A 21145-nucleotide genomic window follows, 5' to 3' on the forward strand; every position below is an offset into this window, starting at 1 on the left:
TATAGATATTAAACTATCGACATAAGTTTGAGCATTTCTTTTGTAAGCATTTTTTATATAAATAAATAAAAATAATAATAAAATAATAATATTTGACATATTTTACTGTAAAATATTCGAAAGGTGACCTAGTTAAAAAAGGATTAGAAAATTATTTAATTAAATAATCAATTAAATTTTAATGTTTTTTTAAGAATAAATTTTAAATTTTAATGTTTATATTGTTTTATGAATATTGAAACTCATAATACGTGGAAGATTTTAAAAAGACACGTCGCTTTGTGAAGAAAAAAAAAAATGAAGGATTACGTGATCAATCAATATGCGATCCAAAAAAATAAGAACTGAACTAAAATTATTCTTTTACGTAATTTTTTTTTTTTTGGCACAAAGTTTTACATAATTATATCTCTAAAAAATAATATTCAAATCAATTTTTGTACCAAAATAATAATACTCAAATCAAATTTTCCTTCAAAACAAAAAAAATACTCAAATCAAATTTAAGCCTTTGAGATAATTTAGAAACCATCAAAATGTATTAAGATACAAATCCCGCCATGTTCTTTTCTGTTTGGTCATGCGTTACAAACGTTTGTTGGCTTTCAGTGTACTTTGGATTAATTAACAAATTATTTGTTAAAACTTAAAATATTTGATGGTATATAAGTTAGATAACAGCATAAACTGTTGTAATTTCAAATGCTAAATTGTTGAGAACTAATACTATACCGTAAAACTAAAAAAAATAGACTGTAGTTGTAACCTTAAAAAAAAAAAAAAAGTAGGCAATCTTAAGTTTTTTTTTTTTTGGTGGTCGAGATTCGAACCCCAGATCTTGCATATTTTATGCATTGTCCATACCAACTGAACTAAGCTCACGAGGACCAATCTTAAGTTTTTAAGAAAACGCGGGTAATTTTAGAACGAACAAAATAAACAAATTTAATACATTACCTTAATTATTTTATTGTGTAAAATTATCCAAAGAGGTTTATAGTTCTCACAAATAGCCCTTTACCCCAATATTCATTTTTATAACATCCACTTCCTCCCACTAAAAGATTCCCTCTTCGGGTCCACTAAATGATTTGACTTTTTTTTTTTTTTTTGAGCAACTAAATGATTTGACTTAGAAGCAAGAGAAACTCAACTAGAAGAAAGGTGACTCTAAATTTTATCTTTATCTAAAATGGATATTGAATGGTCTATGGTCTCAAGCCATAGTTCTGACGTATACAATAGATGTTAGTGACCTCACAGATGAGTTATGACAGAATCCTTCCGAAGCAGACCAATGTTGTAGGTGATTTTTTTGTTTTTTTGGTGTTACGTAGGTTGTTTTAAGTACTCTATATTAATCATAATTCAGGGCTAAAAATTAACTAACTCGAAAATATTATTCTGACATCATTTAAATTGTTCATTCCTGTTTCTGTTTGTCATTTCATTTTTTGTTTTATGTTTAATCACAACAGAATATAAACATGCAAGAGTTTGTTTATTTAGTTCCTGTAATTCTTACAGCACAACCAATCAGCAATATGCTGCTTCCAATGGATGAACCATTATACACATTAACAGTGGAAAAGTATAATTAAGTTCTCATTATACATTAGTCTTAATGTCTATATATACATACACACAAATATTCACAAACATATTAAGACTTATGAGTATACACAAGGGGAGAAGCGAACGGTATGACAGCTATCTGCTCTTCAAATTCCCATCGACATTCCAATGCTGGATTTATTTACACATTTTAGAGTGTCCACGATCTGAAACGGAACCAAAATTTGCTATCTTATATAATGTTGTCAACGTAAAAAATAAGAAAAAGAAAAGAGACCAGAAGAAGGTTGAGTTGGAGTAAATGAATCAGTATGAAACTTCTTATGACAGAGCATCAAACATTGTCAACTTGTCATATGAAGTAAACTCACCTGTTATTCGCTTTCTTTTCTGCCCTAAATTGATTAAGTTGGTCCCTCCACAGAGCTAGAGTTGCATCAGAAACATGAGACGTAAGAATAGTAACTTTAGAAGTACGATGTATATTTCAATCCACAAGAAATGTAATCTTGTGAAAATCAATAATGATTAGCAGGCACTAATACATCAATCGTCAAAAGAACTTTTGTCAAACATCATTCATCATGCATAAAGAAAAAGAATACCTCCAAGAGTAAACACACAGGTAAGGTAAAGAAATAAAAAGAAACAAAACTATTACCAGCGTCTTGGTAGCGCTCTTCTACAACAGCTGTCAACATGTTGTGCAAAAGATTGAACTCCTTGGTTTCAACACAAGGCTTACCATTTGGTCTGCAAATAAGTCATTTTTATTTTTAGTTAATACTTGTCTTTCAAAATGTAAAAAGTGCTAGCAATTTACCAATGAGACAGATTCGAAGATATCTTTCGAGGAAAAAATAAAAGTGAAAGTATGTCCAGAACAGAGATTATGAATACTACACTACACAAAATCATACTGCCTTGAAATGTATCTTCCAAAACCTACCGATCCAGTTCAGTAAATAATGGGCCATCTGAACCAGGGGACTGAGTTGACAGTTTGCCTGATTCAATTACTCTCATTCCATCACTGTAAGCCAAATACTTGTTGACTTGTATAGGCACCTACAACGTTGGTGGACCAGTTAAATCTTTGATAAACAAGTTTCGTTTAACTAATAATTTTTTAATAATTAGAATTTGATCCAAAACTTCTAGGTTCCATTTAGGCAACATTTGCCAAAACTTTGTACCAGTGAATCCAAGGAATGTGAAACTTGGCTGAACAACTTTTTTTCCACATGCAACTTACACAGGTGATCATGTATTCATATCATTGAATTCACATAAATGAATTACCTTGCATCTGACGGCAATGTTGATAGCATCTGAAGGTCGAAGGTCAAAGCTCATACATTCTGACTCATTTCCAACCTATACCAAAAACAAGTAATACTGTCAGACAAATCTGGTTTCTTTTTGTGTGGTTTGGTGAGGGGGAAGGAAAGTATGAACTTTACCTTGGAAAGATATAGCTGAGCAAAATATGCCTCCTGAACTCTCTTAGTAACTCTTACAGCTCTGACCTGCACACGAAAGATATATTGTCAATTGATTATTGATATAAACTATGAGAGTATGAAGAAAGACTACAATACAATTAAGATTAGGAATATGCAACAGCAAAGGGATAAAAATAGTCATACTTCATAACCCATCTTGTCAATCATCTCCTTCACTACTTGATATAAAGTAGGTCTAGCCTGTTACATCAACCATATAGTTAGTTGTTTGGTTCATGAGAATATGTTACAGAAAAACGGAATCATTTTGGATCCAACATTTTACTACTAATGCAATGGAATACAATTGAAAATAGAAGACATACTATTTGAACATTGCGAACCGCTGCCATTAACAAGACACTTGGCATCTCCACTACAAATAAAGATGAACCACAAAATTACATTGGAAGAGATATATCATCACCAAAATAATATATAGGATAGGATCCAAAAAGTAAACTTGTATGATACAATGCAATTCCATAGAGATTCATGATGCAACATAGAAAGGGAGTAAAAGACATACAAACGATTATGGGGAGAAGTAAACCAGTTCCATCCTCCATCTTCAACACAATTGCAGGATGTGGTGCATAATCCGGAAGAAGTCCTCCATGAGGGCTGTTATGGACGCATCTCAAGTGTCTACCATCCCTCATTTTGACTATGAACCCATCTCCTCCACTCTTCACCTCAACTACACATAAAAACCACACAACAAATTTATTTTCACAAGCCATGAGAGTAAAATAAAATTTCCAAGGCTTCTAGTCTTATAAAAAACAAGACACTATACAGTTACTTTAAAAAAAAATGGAGAATCAATAAAACAACGGTGATACTACTGATCATTTTACAATAGCCCCCAGGTGGAATTTGAACTATATCACTTGAGGTTACAAAATCAAGTTATCGCCCAGGGGCGGACCTGGCCTCACAAAATCAGTGAGGCACAATTTTTTGCAGGTCGGAGCCAATTTCTTTAGTGTATAGATATTATTTCTCTCAATAATTACTCATAAAAAAAGTTGTAGGTATAGTGGTACATACTATTGGATTTTACGTCAGGTACTCCGGGCGCACCATTACCACTGGAGTACACCATACACATGTGATTAATTTACAAAGATTGATTTATATAATATAACATTTAGCTAAAAATAAAATAAAATAAATAATTGGGTCTGTACTGGTGTGGCACTTGCCACACCAGTACGGGCCTAGTCTAGGTCCGCCCCTATTCTCGCCACTAAGCTGACCCCTCTTGCCCACACACTACAGTTAGTTCGATCACACCGATTGCTAACTTTGGCAGCATAATCATAATCAATAAAACACAAACTTTAGTAGAAACTCTATTTTGACAGTCATGAAAATAAAATAGTTTTATGGGCTTGTCAAAAAGCAATACATTATACAGTTACATTGATCACACACACTAATTACTAACTCATGCGGCATAATCATAAATTCATAGCCAATAAAAAAACAATTTTTCATCAACTAAACTAAGCATATATGATATATGTAATATACCTGCTTCAAGAATAGTAGAATTAACATAATCTTCATCATTTTCATTAAAATTTTCAGCCATACTTCCACTACCATTTGAAGATGAGTTGAAACTGCAATTCATCACAGTTCTGCACTTTCTCATATTTACATGGCAAGAAAGGGAATTAGGCTTGATTTTGTTACTAGCACTGAATCCCCACAATTCAATTCTACTACAACCAGCGTTGATTGGTCCAATCATAGGCATAGCAACACTGCACATAGCTGATCCTTTCACACAAACCATTTTATCCATTCAAACCTACACAACCAAAATTAACCTAATTTCAAATTAGTTATTAAATCATAAAAATTGAATTAATTAGGAATTAAAATCGCACCTTGTAAGATGAATCACCGATCTCGTTTTAATTTAATTTAATTTAATTTAACTATTGGTACATAATAATAAGAATGGATCGTGTTGAAATTGAAATAGAGAAAATTAAGATCTGGAAATGAAATGAAGAGAAGAAAGAAGAGGATAAGAGATTCCTTCTTGTTTGTGTAATGTAAAGGTAAATAAATAGAAGTGTTATCAAAGATATTTTTTAAGTTTAGGAAAGTATCAACCGTTCTTCCACCGCAAGCATCATCTTCAATTAGATAGACCATAAAATGAAATCACTCTTTTACCCCTATGTTTTCTAGATGACATCGACCTCTTAGTTATTATTCTTTTATTTATTTTTAAACTAATCACTCTTTGTTTTTTTGACAACAACAAAAAATACTGTTTTTTTTAGGGAAACTCTCTGACAAAATTACAATGCTTATATAATTTTTGATTTATTCCAGACAAATTGCACTTATTATATAGGAGACTTTAGCTCAAAAATCATTTTAAGTGTTTTCCTTTAACAATAAAATATTGATATGTTAATTGTTATTTTAGTATTTTCTAAATTGTTAGGATTTGATTCCTAGAAACTGAACTTTTGTAATCTCTTAAAACAATTTGAAGAATACATCTGCTTTTCTTAAAACATTAATTGACATGATGTTTTAAAAAATATAGTTATATTCGTCAAATTGAGATTCACTATTTTTCTTAAAGGTTGCAGCAATATATATATATATATATATATATATATATATATATATATATATATATATATATATATATATGATGAAATCATTCATCTATGTCTCTTAAGTCTTAACCCTCAATCTATTTAGATTGGCCTTTTCGTGTTAGGTTGAGACCCTAAATTATACTTCTTTTAAGGCCTCAATTTGCTACGGAGAAGAATGGAATATGAAAAAAATAATTGTTGTTCTTTTTAACTAATGAAAAAAATTCAAATGACAAGGAACAAAAAATTGATTAGACGTTAATTTTTTTGATGTAATACAAAAATAAATTATTATTTTTTACATTAAAAATTGATTTGACAAGGAACAATTATTTTTTACATTAATATAATTGTGCTTCTTTTTTTAAGTGGGAGAAACTTCATTTTCTCTCTAAATTCTCTTTCTCTTTCATTCATCAAGGGTATTTTGTTTTAGGTCATTTTTTGACCTAGAATCACCCATGCATCTTTTGACCTAAAACGCATCTTTTTTTTTTCTTTCTATTTCTTTCAATCTAAATAATTGATTTCCACATATATCAAGTTTTTTTTTGTTGTGATTTTGTCGTTTGAGTGCGGTGTTCTGTTGTTCGTCGTCTTTTGCGGCATTGTTTGATTTCGCGTCTTGTTAGGTTGTTCGTTTGGTTCCTATTGAAAGAACAACTTCAATCAATCACAGATTCAATTAATAGTTTGAACGCCAACATTGCAGGTTCGGAAGCATGACTCTTCTGGTGATTTAGATTTTATCATATTATTTTAGATATTTTGTCATTGTGTGCTATTAACTTGAATGACGTGAGTTTTTCGCAACCCTTTACATTTTTAGGGATATATTGATAATGTTAATTTATATGATGTATTTTATCAATTAGAATGAATATTATTTCTCTTTTGTCAGAAGAGAAAAAAATATCTCATCCCCCATATGCTAAAGAAAACCCAACCAGGAGAATCCTTCAAAAAGAAAAAACCCAACCAGGAGAACATAATTTTGTCATTGAAGGTTTTGACTAAACCAATTGGAAAGTATAAACCCAACCAGTAAATTTTTTTTTTTGGAAAATTATGTTCCATTCGAAAATTTGAGTGTACAGAACAGTAAATTTTTAAAGGATCTTGTTAACCAGTGTCTGGGTTCTAGTTAAGCAATCTTTAAATGGAAATTTTGTCTTAGAAATGTAACTTTTTACTTGTAATGAAGTAATTAGGTACCGTTTGGCCAGACTTTTTTACGGTCTAAAAGCTCCTTTAAAACAAAGTTAAAATAAAGCTTTTCAAGAAAAAAGCTAAAACTGTTTGGTTTCATTATTTTTTTTTGTTTTAAAGTTATTTTTAAGTTAAAAGTTGTTTGACAAAATATTGTAGAAAACTTACTTCTCGACAATTTATTTCACAAGCATCTCTCTACAAATCATGCTGGGAACCTTTTTTTTTTTAATATTTATATTTAAATATGTTTTTTTCTTTCATTTAATTTTTTTTTGAACCGGTCCATTTTTTTTTACGGAGCGTCCATTTAATTTTATTATCTATTTTTGAAGGAATTTATTATCTTTTTATCACTTATATATTGAATTTCAATATCGTTTAATTATCACAACCTAGCAAATATTTTTATTCACGTTGTCATTGAAGACACCAAATATTTTTATTCCGTTTCTTCAACCTCGAAAATATATACACACATATTAGCGATTAGAGTAATACTTTATGTCCGTCTGTTTGTTTTTTTGTTACGCTAATGCATATAATTTTTCTTTAGTGTTGTGTAATACATATAATTATTTTATAAAATTTTGATTTTGATTAAAAGTACAAGTATAGATGCCTAAAAAAGTTATACTTATATATATTTTGCACATTTATATTGTAACAAACTATGCATATCTTTTTCTTATTAAAAAAAACTAAACATATATTTTTCAATGACACCAACAAAGTAACAAATATATTATCATATAATATGAATTCTTATCTTTTTTAATGACACCAAAAATATGGTATTCTTATAACAAAAATTGTTATAGAGTATAATTGGAAAAGAAAAAACCAACTATTCTCTTTATATATACACACACCATATACATATTACAGATATATTCTTCAGCTCCACAATTCTTTCACTGAGGCAGACAAACATATTATGCAACACTAAAAAAATTATACGCATTAGCGTAACAAAAAAATAGACAGACGAACATAAAGTATTATTTTAAACTCTAATGTGTGTGTATATTTGCGAGGTTGAAGAAAGTGAATAAAAATATTTGGTGTCATTCAATGACAGCGTGAATAAAAATATTAGCGAAGTTGTGATAATTAAACGATATTGAAATTAAATATATAAGTGATAAAAAGATAATATAATTCCTTAAAAAAAAGATAATAAAATTAAATGCACCCTCCTTCAAAAAAATAATTAAATGGACCGGTTCAAAAAAAAACTAAATGGAAGAAAAAAGCATATTGAAATATAAATATTAAAAAATAAAAAAAAGTTTTCCAGCGTGAGTTGAAGATAGGTGCTTGTGAAATAAATTTTCGGGAAGTAGTTTTTTGAAGTAGCATTCAACAACTTTTGGCTAAAGCTCATTCCATTCAATTTTATGCATTCTAAAAAAAGTACTTTTTTAATAAGTAACTTAATTGATATTGTGTTTGGCCTAGCTTCTCTAGCCGGGCCAAACGGTACCTTAATACACTAAATTTTTTGTAAAAGCTTACCTATTTTGGTTGCTTAACCAATGCCCCGGGGCACTAACATTCTCCATTATTAAATTAATAGTAAATGAGTTGTTTTTTCTAGATAGACGAAATGACAAAGCTATCATAAATTCACACACAAAGTGGAGGTGTCGGGGTTCGAACCCCGATCATGACATCCGACCTACCAATTTCGACATTTTTATTAGTTGATTTAGGACTTATGAGACAAAAAAAATATTTTCTATCATGTATAATTATAAAACTAAATATTATAACTAAATATTATCCACCAAAAATATCGATAAAATAAAATTTTCTAAATTTTTATTATTTAAAATATAAAAATATTAAAAAAAATTTACGATAAAATGTAAAAAATTTAGTATGATTCTTAAAAACAATAAAGTGGTATTTTTCGGATGAAATGATATTTTTTAAAATATAAAATTCAATAAATAACACTTTATTCCCCCTAAAAAAGTAACACTTTATTTCATAAAATATCATTAATTTATAAATTTAGAAAACAAAAGTACCAATACATCTTGATTTATGAGTATACTGTAAATGTTTTCTTATTTTCGACCATAAGGTTCATCATTGACTGTCATTCAAATGCTTTAATTTGATTTGAATTAATTAAGATATTATGGGAACTTTCTTTTTCCACCAAGGCTTATTGATTGCCATTCAAATGCTTTAATTTGGTTTGAACTAATTAAGATATTATGGTTAATTATTTATTATTATTTATGTTAAAGAATTCTTTTGAACAAATGTTAATTATTTATTTGACTATGAACTTAGACCATTATTCCTCTTCGGTCAAATAATTCACAATAATCTCTTAATTAAAACAAAAGATTTGATTTTAGAAAAAAATTATTTTAATATAAAAAAAACACCAAAGAATTTATTAACAAAACTTAATGAATTTCATTGAGGAAGAATCGTTCAAGAGAACACGGGTTCGATTCTTACATAAAACTATTTTTGATCGATTATCCTTACCTCACGACATAGAAAACTGGGTTATCATTACCTATTTCCTCGAGGGTTAATGCAAAAAATAAAATATTAATAAATAAATTTGATCGATTATCCTTACCTCACGACATCTGGGTTATAAGTATCTATTTCCTCGAGGGTTGGAACGCAAAAAATAAAATATTAATAATCAAAGCAACAACAAGAGCATAGTTTCCCGCAAAGTTTTTTTCAGAGGAACAAGATCGTAGTACTACTACGGAAAACAATATCCTTTTATAGAAGCCGATTTAAAAAATATCCTTTTAATATGTTATTTTTTAATTGATCCAAAAAGTCATTTTCAACTCATTCGATTGAATTCAAGTGGAGAATTCGTGTTCTATTTTAGGTGGAACAATTTTTAGATAGATTATATTTACTTCAAGTTCGAACTTCAAATTATTAGAATCCTTTCACGGCTACGACTTCTCCAGAGAATCAAAAGTAAACAAAAAAAATCCATTTCTTAAATTGAGTACTTTTGTGTAACCGATTTAAAACAATTACTATTTTTTACGAGATTATTTTTATGTCCATTTTAATTATTATTTTATTTAATTCCAAGATCCGATGCGTTTTTTCTACCGGAAACAAATCTTCAATATTAACTTTTTTCCCAAGGGAGGAAATCTTCGATATTAATTGATATTGATGTTAAGAAATTTCCCCATGATCATATTTATATAAGCAAACATTCTTTTTTCAGATACATTGAATAACTGATGTATCAAGACTAAATTATAATATAGATATATGAGTTATTCAATGTATATAAAAAAAGTGATATTTTTTTATAAATATGATCGGAATGAGTAATTGGTATTGATATTTGGAAATAAATCTTTAATTTCAAAATCAAAGCCTGATATCAGCAGTCAGCACTCAGCACACGCTTTTCCCAACTATAAATAACTCCCCATAATTCCATTTCATTTCATATCTCTTTGTGAAGTTAACATAGTAGTGCTCTAATACACAATGCAGATGAAAAATGTTGCTTTTGTTGTTGTCCTCTTAGCTACCATATGCACCGTTCTGGCACATGATCATCACCACCACCACCATCATCATCATCATCATCATCATCATCATGATGTTCAAGCCCCAGCCCCAACTCCAGGATCAAGTCACCATTTTCAAGGCCCATCCCCGGTTCCAGGACCAAGTTATCACCATTTTCATGGCCCAGCTCCAGCTCCAGGACCAAGTAGTGATGCTGTTTCTCTTGGTTCAATTATTGGTGCATCTCTCTTCTCCTTTGTTGCATACTATTTATCTATTCATGCATAAAACACACGTCTTTTGTTTGCGAAGAAGGGGGAAGTTGTGAAGAGACGAGGACTTAAGTTTATTGTTCAACTTTATTTCGGATAGTATTTTTCAATTACAATTGTAGCAGCAAAATAAAGTTCTGTATTTCGTTATTACATGTGTGTGTGTGTGTGTTTTTTTTTTTTTTTTGTAGTTATATATCATCCGGTTTTGAATAAGATATTTGTAATCAATTTTTCTAAACCCATATCCAAGGTCAAATCAGTGAAACCTCCTGCACATGTTTTTTTTTTTTTTTTTATGGTCGGATTCGAACCCGAACCGTTCAACCAAATCAAAAACAAACAATAATCAATAAAATTGGTTCAATTCCGGCTCATCAATTTGATTATAATGTAATCGGCATATATAACCAAAATCGATGATTTGAACAATTTTTTGTTCGATTTATTGAATTTAATTATCGGTATGTTCCATCCAAATTGTGAAAGATTTGTAGCAGCTACAAATGTTTTCGATAAATTTGTGAAGTAATAACTTCTTTTGACCAATCCCGTGAGCTTAGGTTAATTGGCCGAGACATGCATTATTAAATGCAGGGTCCTGGGTTCGAATCCCGGACACCCCATTTATTCACCTTGAAAAAGGTGAATATTCACTTTGAAAAAGGTGAATTCTGAATCGTTGATCGAATCGAGTGAAGTCAATATTTCAATATGAATCAAACGAACACGACAACATCACTCCAGGCGACGGATTACCAGAAAAAATTGAGATATGTGCAAAAATCACTTATTTAAATTAAAATATGAAAATTGTGATTTCGGGTCAAAAATTGAATATGAATCAAACGAACACGACAACATCACTCCAGGCGACGGATTACCAGAAAAAATTGAGATATGTGCAAAAATCACTTATTTAAATTAAAATATGAAAATTGTGATTTCGGGTCAAAAATTGACCACAAACGAGAAAACTAGAACCCACTTATTGCATAGAAGAATAAGTTCGGTTTGTGAAGTAAATAAAACCAAATTTTATAAAAATTGAGATATGTGCAAAAGTCACTTATTTAAATTAAAACCAAATTTTATATTTATACACCCTTAATTATGATAAAAAAAAAAAAAACTGAAGAGAAATAGATAGCAAAGTGGAAAGCACAAATATACCAAAAATATCGCTTAGTCAGTTGAAAGATACAAAGCACCATCAAAAAAAAATAAATTGAAAGATACAAATTATGCTTTCAGAAAGCAAATCAAATATGAGTTATTACTCTTATATCTATTTTTTTAATGAAATCTATTTTTACGTTGCAATGAAAACATTGTTTACGTTCATCCAATTTTACTGACATTGCTTCATGCCTTCATCACATTACTCAAAGCTAGCTAATCAACAATGCAAAACACAAGGGCATTTGTTTACAGCTAAAAAAAATACATTATTATGTTAGCCAAAATCAATAAATAAGTGATTTAAAGACATACAAGTTTCCCTCGGTCGATAGTAGATTAGGCGGGCTACTACCGTCAAACAAGGGTTAGTCGATTCATTGTCAAGTCTATTGAGGAATATGTGGGTTTTGAGGACATCAAACTTGTCAAAGCTTAGTGGAAGTAGATAATAAGGTAACTAACTCAAGCTAATTTTTGTAGCGTCACTAACTATAAGGAGTGATGGGCACTAACACACATTTAGAGGGAGGATGCACACATTGGACTCTATCAATAGATCTTGTCGCGAAATGGAGAGCTACCAGACAAACGTGAGGCCTCACTTACCCCTTTCTTACGGGAGAAAACTTGCGCACTACTTGCACAAATAGTCGAGCAACGCTAAACATTGTAGACCATGTCATTTATGCGGTAAGAAATAAAAAGGTTTGCCTATAAATACTCATCTCATACAATTTCACAAGACACACGATCAATCAAACTCAATTTCTTTGTGCAATTTTGTTCTTTTAAAATTTTGTCTTTATCTTTATGCATTGTTTAGTTCAGTAGCTAAAAACCACGAAAACATTGTACTTAATACTCTATTGAACTAGTTAACGAACCAATAGTTGGGGACATAGCTACTTCCTCCGTGGAATCACTTGAAGAAATTAAATCAGAGTTGAGGACTATCAAGACCATTTTATAAAGGTTTATATTAGACGCACCCTTAATTAAATGAGACTAAAATTGTCTTTAAAATAATAAATACACATTATAAATTATATTATTTTTATAAACAGGATCATAATTAATTTCCAAAAATTTCTTTGATAATAAGAACCAGAGCTATTAATAAACAATGGGTGACAAAACGTACTTGTAATTTAATTAAAGGTACAAGATGTTTAATTTAATGGATCAAACTTGGCCATCATTGACTCTTACGAAGGAAGATCAAGTTTGCCCCATTAAACATGGATACAATTGGATTTGTTTTTATAACTCCTAACTTCCATTTGAAAGATCATTTGGTTTTAACTCAAATAAGATAAGATATTACTAGTACGACAAATATTTAGGCTGGTCCACCAAAGTTTGGGCGTTGTTGCCACACCTCAGTGCTGCCATCACCGGCTATGTATGACATGCATGACAATGGCACGAGACAGAGGCCTCGACTTCTCAGATCTTGTTTTGGTTCTCCCTTTGTGTCACCTTTGGCTGAACCCTAACATTATGAATATGAAGCAATTAACATTCAATCTCAATGACCAACACATGTTCACTTACAGAAAATACATCTTTAACTCAAATTAGTTGAGTTATCCAACCCCATATTATATGAAATACTATGTATGTATTGTGGATTCATATTCTTGGATTTGATGTATAATAATAATATATAGCAATAGAATCATTACCCCTTGCATCACTCTATTGTTTTGGTTCTGCGACGACTTCATATAGGGAACACTCAGTGTCTGCATGATGAAGAGTTAATGTAAGAATTAAGTAGTTCGAACAAAGTCATTTTGCAATGCAAATGACATAAAATATGAAGTAGGACATGGATTTGGAGAGTTCAGAAGAGTTTTGACCAAATTTTTTGATCTCATTTTCTCTTTCTATAATATACCATCGAAAATAATTATATGTATATATTTTCAGTGAACGTGTAAGTTGTAACAAAGAGTCAATCCAAAAATTATCTTACTATTCAAATAAGATGATAAATTATGTTTACTTTTCCTTTCTCCCTCCTCCCATAACACGCAATGAAAGCATGAGCAAAAGTACGGGACCTAATAATTAAGCCCTTCAACAGCTTGCCAAAAATTTAAGCAAAAATCTGTTTAACAACTTTAAGCAAAAATTTATTTCAAAATAGGAGTAACCGAAGTACCTCGACTTGACCTTGAAGGAATTTAATGTATCCAATCGCTTCCATAAGTACTGATGCTGTGTCAGTCTGCAACACCCAATTCATCATATGATTTTCAAATTATTGTAACACGTATATAGTCCAACGTTAATGGAATAATGGCCATTGACTCTGAATGGTCATTATCTTAGAAAAAAATAGATGAATATATAAATGAAAGAAAATAGAATAGTAATTTTATCAGATTAATTTTTTTCGGGGAATATACAGAGTAATTAACATAAATAAAATTGTAAAAATAAGAATTTCATGCTGTCTGTATTTATTATCTCAACACAACTTTGGAGTATATTATTCATATATGTACCTTGAAATTAAGTACTAATGTTGCAACATGCTATATGATTGAAGAAGTGTTTACTTAATATTGTACCTTTCCAAAAGGAGCCACCAACTGCTGTAGAGCCGCAATCCTATCTCCTAACTTTTCTTTCCTAACCTGAAGTATTAATTTTCAGAAGAAAAAAAAAACATTAATGAAACAATGATTAAGTTGTGTCTAAAAGGACCAAGTTTATGTCAACATAATTGGGATGTCAATTTCAAAATAAAAATAAAAAATTGGAATGTCGATGTGTTACCATGATGCAATCTTCACTAATTTTGCCAAATAATATAAATATAAGTTTCCCTGATTAAACCATTAAACAAAGTTTTCATGATTAAAAAAGACATGATTGGTAAAAAAAATAAAAAAAATCTACCATTAGCTTATAACTCATTATAGCAGCTTATGACTTATTTTTCATGCTATTTCAATTAGCATTTCCCCAATTATAACTTACAGCTTATCATTTTTTGTGTTGTTTTCACCCTCGTAATTTTAAATAAAACTCTTTTTTTTACCCTTTATAATTTATTATGATTTAAAATAAAATAAACGCTTAATTACAGTTTTGATCCCCTTGTTTTACCAATTTCTAAATTTTGGTTAAATCAACAATTTTGGTCCCCCTTATGCTTAAATCAACAATTTTAGTTCCTTAGTTTTGTCAATTTTGGAAATTAAACACTTATTTCTTCCCTTACGTTGATGTGACACACTTTAATATTGATAGTTGATAATTTAATTAAAGTATATACTCTTCTTTATGAATTATTTTATTTTTCGATTCTAGGCACATCTTATGCTTGAATGACTTATTAATTTATATATATTTTATTTGGTTTCTTAAAAAAAAATCATCGAGTATACTAATTTGTTTCTCCTTTAAAAAAAAACTAATTAGTTCTTAAAATGAGTTTAATTTTAAAATTTAAAGTATCCTTATTAGCAAGTATAATACAATAAATAAGAATACTTGAATGAGAAAAAATAACTAAAATGACAAATAATGTTACAAACATTTTTTTTTTGAGGAAATGTTACAAACATGACACTTAATATTTAAAATTTTGGATATACCCCCATAAAAAAAAAGAATTTTGGATATATAATAATTCTGATTAATTGCACGATATTATATCAGATATTATTTCTTCTTAAAATACCTTAAAGGGTGGGCATGAAGGGCGTGATTCTGATGAAGATCGTGATTTCTTCAACGCCGTTTGAGATTGAGAAACCTTTGACTCCATCAAGGTGCACCCTCTCTTTGTTTCTGCCGCGCCATTGCTGAATAGTGATGGCTTCTTTAATTTTGCAACAAAAAATAGTAAAGATTATTAGTCCAATATAATTAAAGTGATCCAGTCTTTTTCAAACAAAGAAAAAACAAAAGGAAGAAAGAAACCAAAAGGAAAGTGAAAAAGACGATAAAATTCTGATTAAAGATATGTGTATCATGTCAAAAAGAGAAAACTGTTTCTCATTGCCACAAGTTAATTAACAAACAAATTATTGCAAAAGGGTAACTTTTTTTCATCAAAAGATAACTTATCCACTTGCTCTACTAGCTAGTCAACTTCATTATAATTGAAGATCATTCTTAATAGTGTTTTATATAGTTTTGTAAAATAAGGTAGTATAAAAAAATTGAATATCACCCTGCTTATTTACATGCACGCATACGTATGGCGTAGAGAAAAATACTTTTAGAATTGGAACCTATTCATGATATATAGACGCACATTTAATTTGCAAGGAAAAATTCAAAAAAAAAAAAAATGAAAAAAAGAAAGGAAAAAAAATACTCACATGAATAGAGTTAGTAGAAGAGGACATGTTCGTGGGGTGGTGGTGCTGCATAGGATGAAGACGAAAAGAAAGGTTGTCATGATCATGAGTAGTAAATCTACTATGATGATGGTCTTGTAAAGCACTAAATGATGTTGGTGAGTTAGTTAATAGATCTAATGACTGCATGTTCATATCCAAGGATGTCGTAGCAGACGACGATGACGAGTAATGATTCAAGTTTGATATATTGATACTCGGGTGAATCTGGCTGCTAATATTGTTGCCTCCAAAGTTAGGATAATTTTTAGCGTTATAAAAGTCTCCTCCTGTAAAAAGGGTCTTGAGCATGAGAGCATTCATATCCTTGTGCTCATCAATATTATTATTCTTCATCTCTGTTGAATTTGTTGTGGAAGGATCAAGTATTCGATAGCATTCCATGCTGGAACTAGGAGGAGTGTAATTAAGCATTTCAGTGAATTTGGGGAAATTAGCAAATGAGATCTCTTCCTTTACAGTACTATTCTTGGAAAACTCTGAATCTAAGTTGTTGTTATGATTGAACTGTTTGCTGTTTAAGCAGCTCTCTGCGGCAGCAGCATCACTTGTCCATTGATGACTATGATAACCTAAATCTTGATTCATATAATTGTTCTTGTGTGTTAAAGATGATGATCTTGATCTGGTATTAGCTTCTTGGAGATTATTTGAGTTGATGTTGCCTGCATTATTCCTATAGATAGATGTAGTTAATATATATCAGAGTCAAAAACATAAATGTAGTTAATATATATATAAACAGGGTTAGAAAAAAGAAATTAAGAGAAAATAGGACACCATGTAGTATATATCCACTTTATCTTGAGCAAGACAAATCAAACCCTAGTCTAGTCAAAATATATAAGTATAGTATATGTCTCAAACACACAAAATAAATATAGAATTATTACAACAATAAATTATCATCTCATTAGTTCTACATGATAGAGAGACAGATGTGATCCACTTCATTAATGATAACATGAGATTTAAAAATAAAAAGAGATTGAGAAGAAGTGAAAAAATTATACATATATATATATATATAGGAAATAAATTAAAACTAAGAAGTGACTTACAAAGTGATGATTGGGGTCCAAGAGTGGGTGGTGGTAATTCCTCCAACTGTATAGGATGAGGTACTGGATAAAGAAGAAACAGGAGGAGGTGGATGTTGGTCTTGGTCTTGGAGATGATGGAGATTTGTAGATTCCATAATGATAAATTTATAATTGCATATAAGTTGTTAATTAAAGGGAAAAATTGAGAGGATCAAGCTAAAGGAGTTAGTTGAAAATCCCAAGATGAGTAGTAGCTAGCAATAAGGTTTAGAAGTGAAGTGAATGGAATCTCTAGTACAGTATTGAAAGGAACACAGTTCCAGGTGACACCCACATACCTCGGTTCTTTGCCCCCACTTTTTTCTTGGGTTTCCTCTTTACTCTTTCAAGTTTTCATCTTTTTAAAGTATCCTTGAAAAGGAAGTAAGAGAATGATGAGTATATCTGTATTTCATACTCTTTCATATATTTCAATCCATATACCCATACACCATACCATACCTTTCTCTCTCTAACTTTTAATTATTTAATTTCCTTTCAGGCCTACCACACTTTATTCATCCCTTTTACTCTCTTGCAGCTTTGAGTCTATAAATAAATATATATGCACAAAAACAATTAAATAATTTTGTCCTTTATCGAACCCACTTTTTTTTCTTTCAATTTTTGCTGGATCATCACTCTCTCCAACTATGTGCCTCTGATCAGCCAATTACAGGAAAACTATTAGAGTCTCCCTACGCTATGATTAAAAATATCGCATGTCCCTTAGATCCCAAGGCTTCAACAAAGCTCTGCTGTTTGAAATCATAGCAGCCACGCTCTTGCTAGCTACACCCTCTGGTCACTATTATAAGCAAAACTTTGCATTTTAGATTCATTCAATAAATGATGTATGTTGTCTATAATAAAGACTATATACATCATTAATTGAATGAATGTGAAATGCAAAGTTTTGCTTATAATAGTGACCGGAGGGTGTATATTGTTTTCTTTCTTTATTTACACCCCACGTGTCCAAAACCAAGGGTTTCCCATTGTCCCATTACATATATGTGGTTCTTGGTGAATTTGTGACGTCCCTTGTCTTAGATTACCGACTCAACAGTGTCAAATTTTTAGAAAACTTATGCATGCAAAGAGAGATTCTGGATTCGAAGGTAACAATGAAGAACGTCAAACCTAACAATCTCAATATTGATAGTTGAATTCCGACATAATAATGTCAATTTAATTAACGTTATGCATGATTGTACTTACGGTGAGTACAATATCTAGAACTAGGATTTATAAATGTTTAGGTAATGCCTTGATAGTGCTCTCAGGAGGGTTATCTATAGCCCTTCGTGGGCTTGTTTTCTCATGACTTAAGCCCGAAGCAACCTGGACCTTAAGTCATTTTACATTGCTCTAGATGCTTCTAGAAGCCTGTTGAGGCGGGGGGCCCTGTAGACAACGCGTCTAGGCTTTAGGAGCCCTTTTGGAGGGCGCCTAAGCCTTTATGGAGGGCATTTGTGCCCTTAGGAATAGATTGACGGTCCACAGCCCCCAAGCACGAGTCTTGGGACGAGGCAAAGTGATGAGTCTATAAGGTTGATGGTTCGTATAAATTATTGTACAATGCTCTAGATGCTTCTAGAAGTCTGTTGAGGCGGTGCACCTGTAGGGAACGCGCCTAGGCCTCATGAGCCCTTCTGGAAGGCGTCTAACCCTTTCTAGATGGCATTTGTGCACTTAGGAATAGATTGACGGTCCAATGACGTTCCTCTTTATATAAAAAATATATTAATGAATTGGGTGCATTATTTGCAACACTTACTTCCAACAAAACTCTTCCTTAACGTATAAAAAAATACACAAACCTTATAATTGGAAAGGGTAAATATTCATGGACACCCTTTTAATCCATACACCCCTTACACCACTCCACTGTGGCATTTTTTTTGTCTTATTCAAACAAAATAATATAAAATATAACCTAAATATCATTAAAAAAAATTAAAAAGAAAAAAGAAAAAACTAGTTTATGTCTCTTCATCCTTCGACTCTCCCAGCTCTATCACTTCTTCTTTTTCTTTCTTTCAATGAAGCCTACCTCCGCCGTTGCCGGCGTCGGCCTCCTTGCCTTGCATCGTCGACCGCCATCCCTCTCTTTGTCCATCTTAGATCTATCAAATTATCTTCTCTGTTTTTTTCCTTAAGATCTGTGTGCTTCTTGCTATTTTAAGAGGTTGTCTTTTCTGTTTTTTCTGGGTTCTGGTGGTGGTCGGTGGCGGAGGAGAACGGTGGTGGTAGTCGGTGATGATGGACGATGGTGATGAAAGGAAAGTAAACGTCAAAGGGGAAAGGTGCAGAAAGAAAGAGGAAGAAAGAAAACATAAAAAAAAAAGTTGCAGAGGAGAGAGTGAACGACGGTGATAGGCAGCGCAAGCGGCAGTGAGAGGTGGTGTGTGGTGGTGAGAGAAGAGAGAGAGTGATGGGTGGTGGACTGGTTTTGTTGAAAAATTACCGAGGATAGAGAAGAGAGGAAGAGGGTGATAAGATGTTGTATGACAAATTCATCCCTTTGTTTTTGTTAATGGACAAAATTGTCCCTGCCACATGGGGGTGTATGGAATGGTGGTATGCCACATAAGGTGGTTTGTCTATCACTACTCAATTGGAAATAATGTGTCATGCATAACGTTATGCATAATTTAACGGTGGAATTTCTATCCTTCAAAAAAAAAAAACAGTGGAATTTCTTGATTCAATTGTGGAAACAATCTTATGCATAATGTAAGATTTATCCTTTCTTGTGCATCATAGACTTGGTCTCCTTTGTAATCTTATGATCATTGACCTAGATCATTATAACAAAATTTCAACATCCAATTATTTTGGTTATGATAATAATATAAATTTTTTTTTAAGGAATGCTAATAATTAATATCAATATGAAGAAGAAGAAGAAGAAGAAGAAGAAGAAATTAAATTGTTTCTGTTAATTTATCAAAAATAGTTTATGTTAAGATGATAAACCCACTTAACGTTGAATGATGTGGTAATTCATTACAGATTAGATCGTGTCATCATCCAATTGTTGTTGTGCCCTTGACCTTTTTTGACTACATTTTAAAAAAAAAAAAAAAAAAAAGGTATGACTACAAATAATATGTTTATCTTTTTGTCGATGGAAACAAATAATTTGTCAATAGAACTTGGACTATAATATGATTTGTTTAAAAAAAAGTGATCAAAAAAATGGAAAAGGTTAAAAGAATATTAAAATATGTGCAAAGCCTTATTAACGGACCTCAGCTTCTTCTTTTTTTTTTTTTTGTTGGCTTTCCGATGCTCAATTCGGAGTCAGGATCCTTATAAATTGGGTTGGGTGCTCCCCACACACCCTTATGTGTGCATTTGTTTCAGCTTTAAAAAAAATAGATTTTGAGTTAAAAGAATTTAGAGATTTTTTTTTTAGAGATTTTTAAAAAAATCTAAAGCTATTTCTGTTTGTTTACTATCATAAAAATCATTTTTTAAAGATTTGAATCTCTTACAATTGAGTTTCTTATGTTTAGAAAAAAAATAGATTTTGGAAAAGCTACTTGAAATAGATTTTCATTTTGAGGCTAAAAATGATTTTTTTTTTAACAAAATGGATTTTTTTAAAATCTAAAACAAACACTACAAAAATAAAAAAGTGATTTTTTTAGATCAAAAAATAGATTTTTTTTAAAAAAATCCAAAACAAACGCACCATATACCCCTGTCCGCAAATTGCTTATTAGATGTGGGATATGATTGTCATTTCCAAAGGTAACTGAT

At 30.8% G+C, this 21145-nt stretch overlaps 2 protein-coding genes across 4 annotated transcripts; both read right to left on the reverse strand.

Annotated features, from left to right (window-relative positions):
* Positions 1-1482: 1482 nt before the first annotated feature.
* On the reverse strand, positions 1483-5137 carry LOC146942893 (bifunctional nuclease 1-like). 2 transcript variants are annotated; one of them, XM_085756993.1, is made up of 11 exons: positions 4982-5137; positions 4620-4902; positions 3610-3780; positions 3407-3456; positions 3225-3281; positions 3039-3104; positions 2878-2952; positions 2525-2643; positions 2237-2328; positions 1947-2001; positions 1483-1781 (listed from the first exon to the last, which is right to left on the reverse strand). In XM_085756993.1, exons 2-11 carry the CDS (start codon positions 4894-4896, stop codon positions 1766-1768), a joined length of 978 nt encoding a protein of 325 aa, XP_085613119.1. In that variant the 5' UTR covers positions 4897-4902; positions 4982-5137; the 3' UTR covers positions 1483-1765. The 2 variants fall into 2 exon arrangements, with proteins under 2 accessions (XP_085613119.1, XP_085613120.1); XM_085756994.1 differs by having other exon boundaries at positions 4620-4921.
* Positions 5138-13038: 7901 nt separating this feature from the next.
* On the reverse strand, positions 13039-17707 carry LOC146942894 (basic helix-loop-helix (bHLH) DNA-binding superfamily protein). Of its 2 annotated transcripts, XM_085756996.1 has the most exons (8): positions 17354-17707; positions 16254-16968; positions 15608-15748; positions 14490-14555; positions 14078-14143; positions 13889-13976; positions 13596-13655; positions 13039-13402 (listed from the first exon to the last, which is right to left on the reverse strand). In XM_085756996.1, the coding sequence occupies exons 1-7, from the start codon at positions 17488-17490 to the stop codon at positions 13609-13611; spliced, it is 1260 nt and encodes a 419-aa protein (XP_085613122.1). In that variant the 5' UTR covers positions 17491-17707; the 3' UTR covers positions 13039-13402; positions 13596-13608. The 2 variants fall into 2 exon arrangements, with proteins under 2 accessions (XP_085613122.1, XP_085613121.1); XM_085756995.1 differs by lacking the exon at positions 13889-13976.
* Between the last annotated feature and the right edge of the window lie 3438 nt (positions 17708-21145).

Source organism: Medicago sativa, chromosome 3 (genome assembly GCF_051527215.1).
Source record: "Medicago sativa cultivar Bolivia chromosome 3, Bolivia_mono, whole genome shotgun sequence".
Lineage (NCBI taxonomy): Eukaryota > Viridiplantae > Streptophyta > Magnoliopsida > Fabales > Fabaceae > Medicago > Medicago sativa.

Bases quoted from the DNA above. Each gene is read 5' to 3' on its own strand.
- LOC146942893 (XM_085756993.1), bottom strand. From the start codon at position 4,896: ATGGATAAAATGGTTTGTGTGAAAGGATCAGCTATGTGCAGTGTTGCT. The intron at 3,781-4,619 runs GTATATTACATA...TTTTATGTGTAG, and splicing joins TTCTACTATTCTTGAAGCAG to TTGAGGTGAAGAGTGGAGGA. The intron at 3,105-3,224 runs GTATGACTATTT...TTTCGTGTGCAG, and splicing joins TTGACAAGATGGGTTATGAA to GTCAGAGCTGTAAGAGTTAC.
- LOC146942894 (XM_085756995.1), bottom strand. From the start codon at position 17,490: ATGGAATCTACAAATCTCCATCATCTCCAAGACCAAGACCAACATCCA. The intron at 14,556-15,607 runs GTATTTTAAGAA...TTAATACTTCAG, and splicing joins CTTCATGCCCACCCTTTAAG to GTTAGGAAAGAAAAGTTAGG. The intron at 14,144-14,489 runs GTACAATATTAA...TGGGTGTTGCAG, and splicing joins TGGTGGCTCCTTTTGGAAAG to ACTGACACAGCATCAGTACT.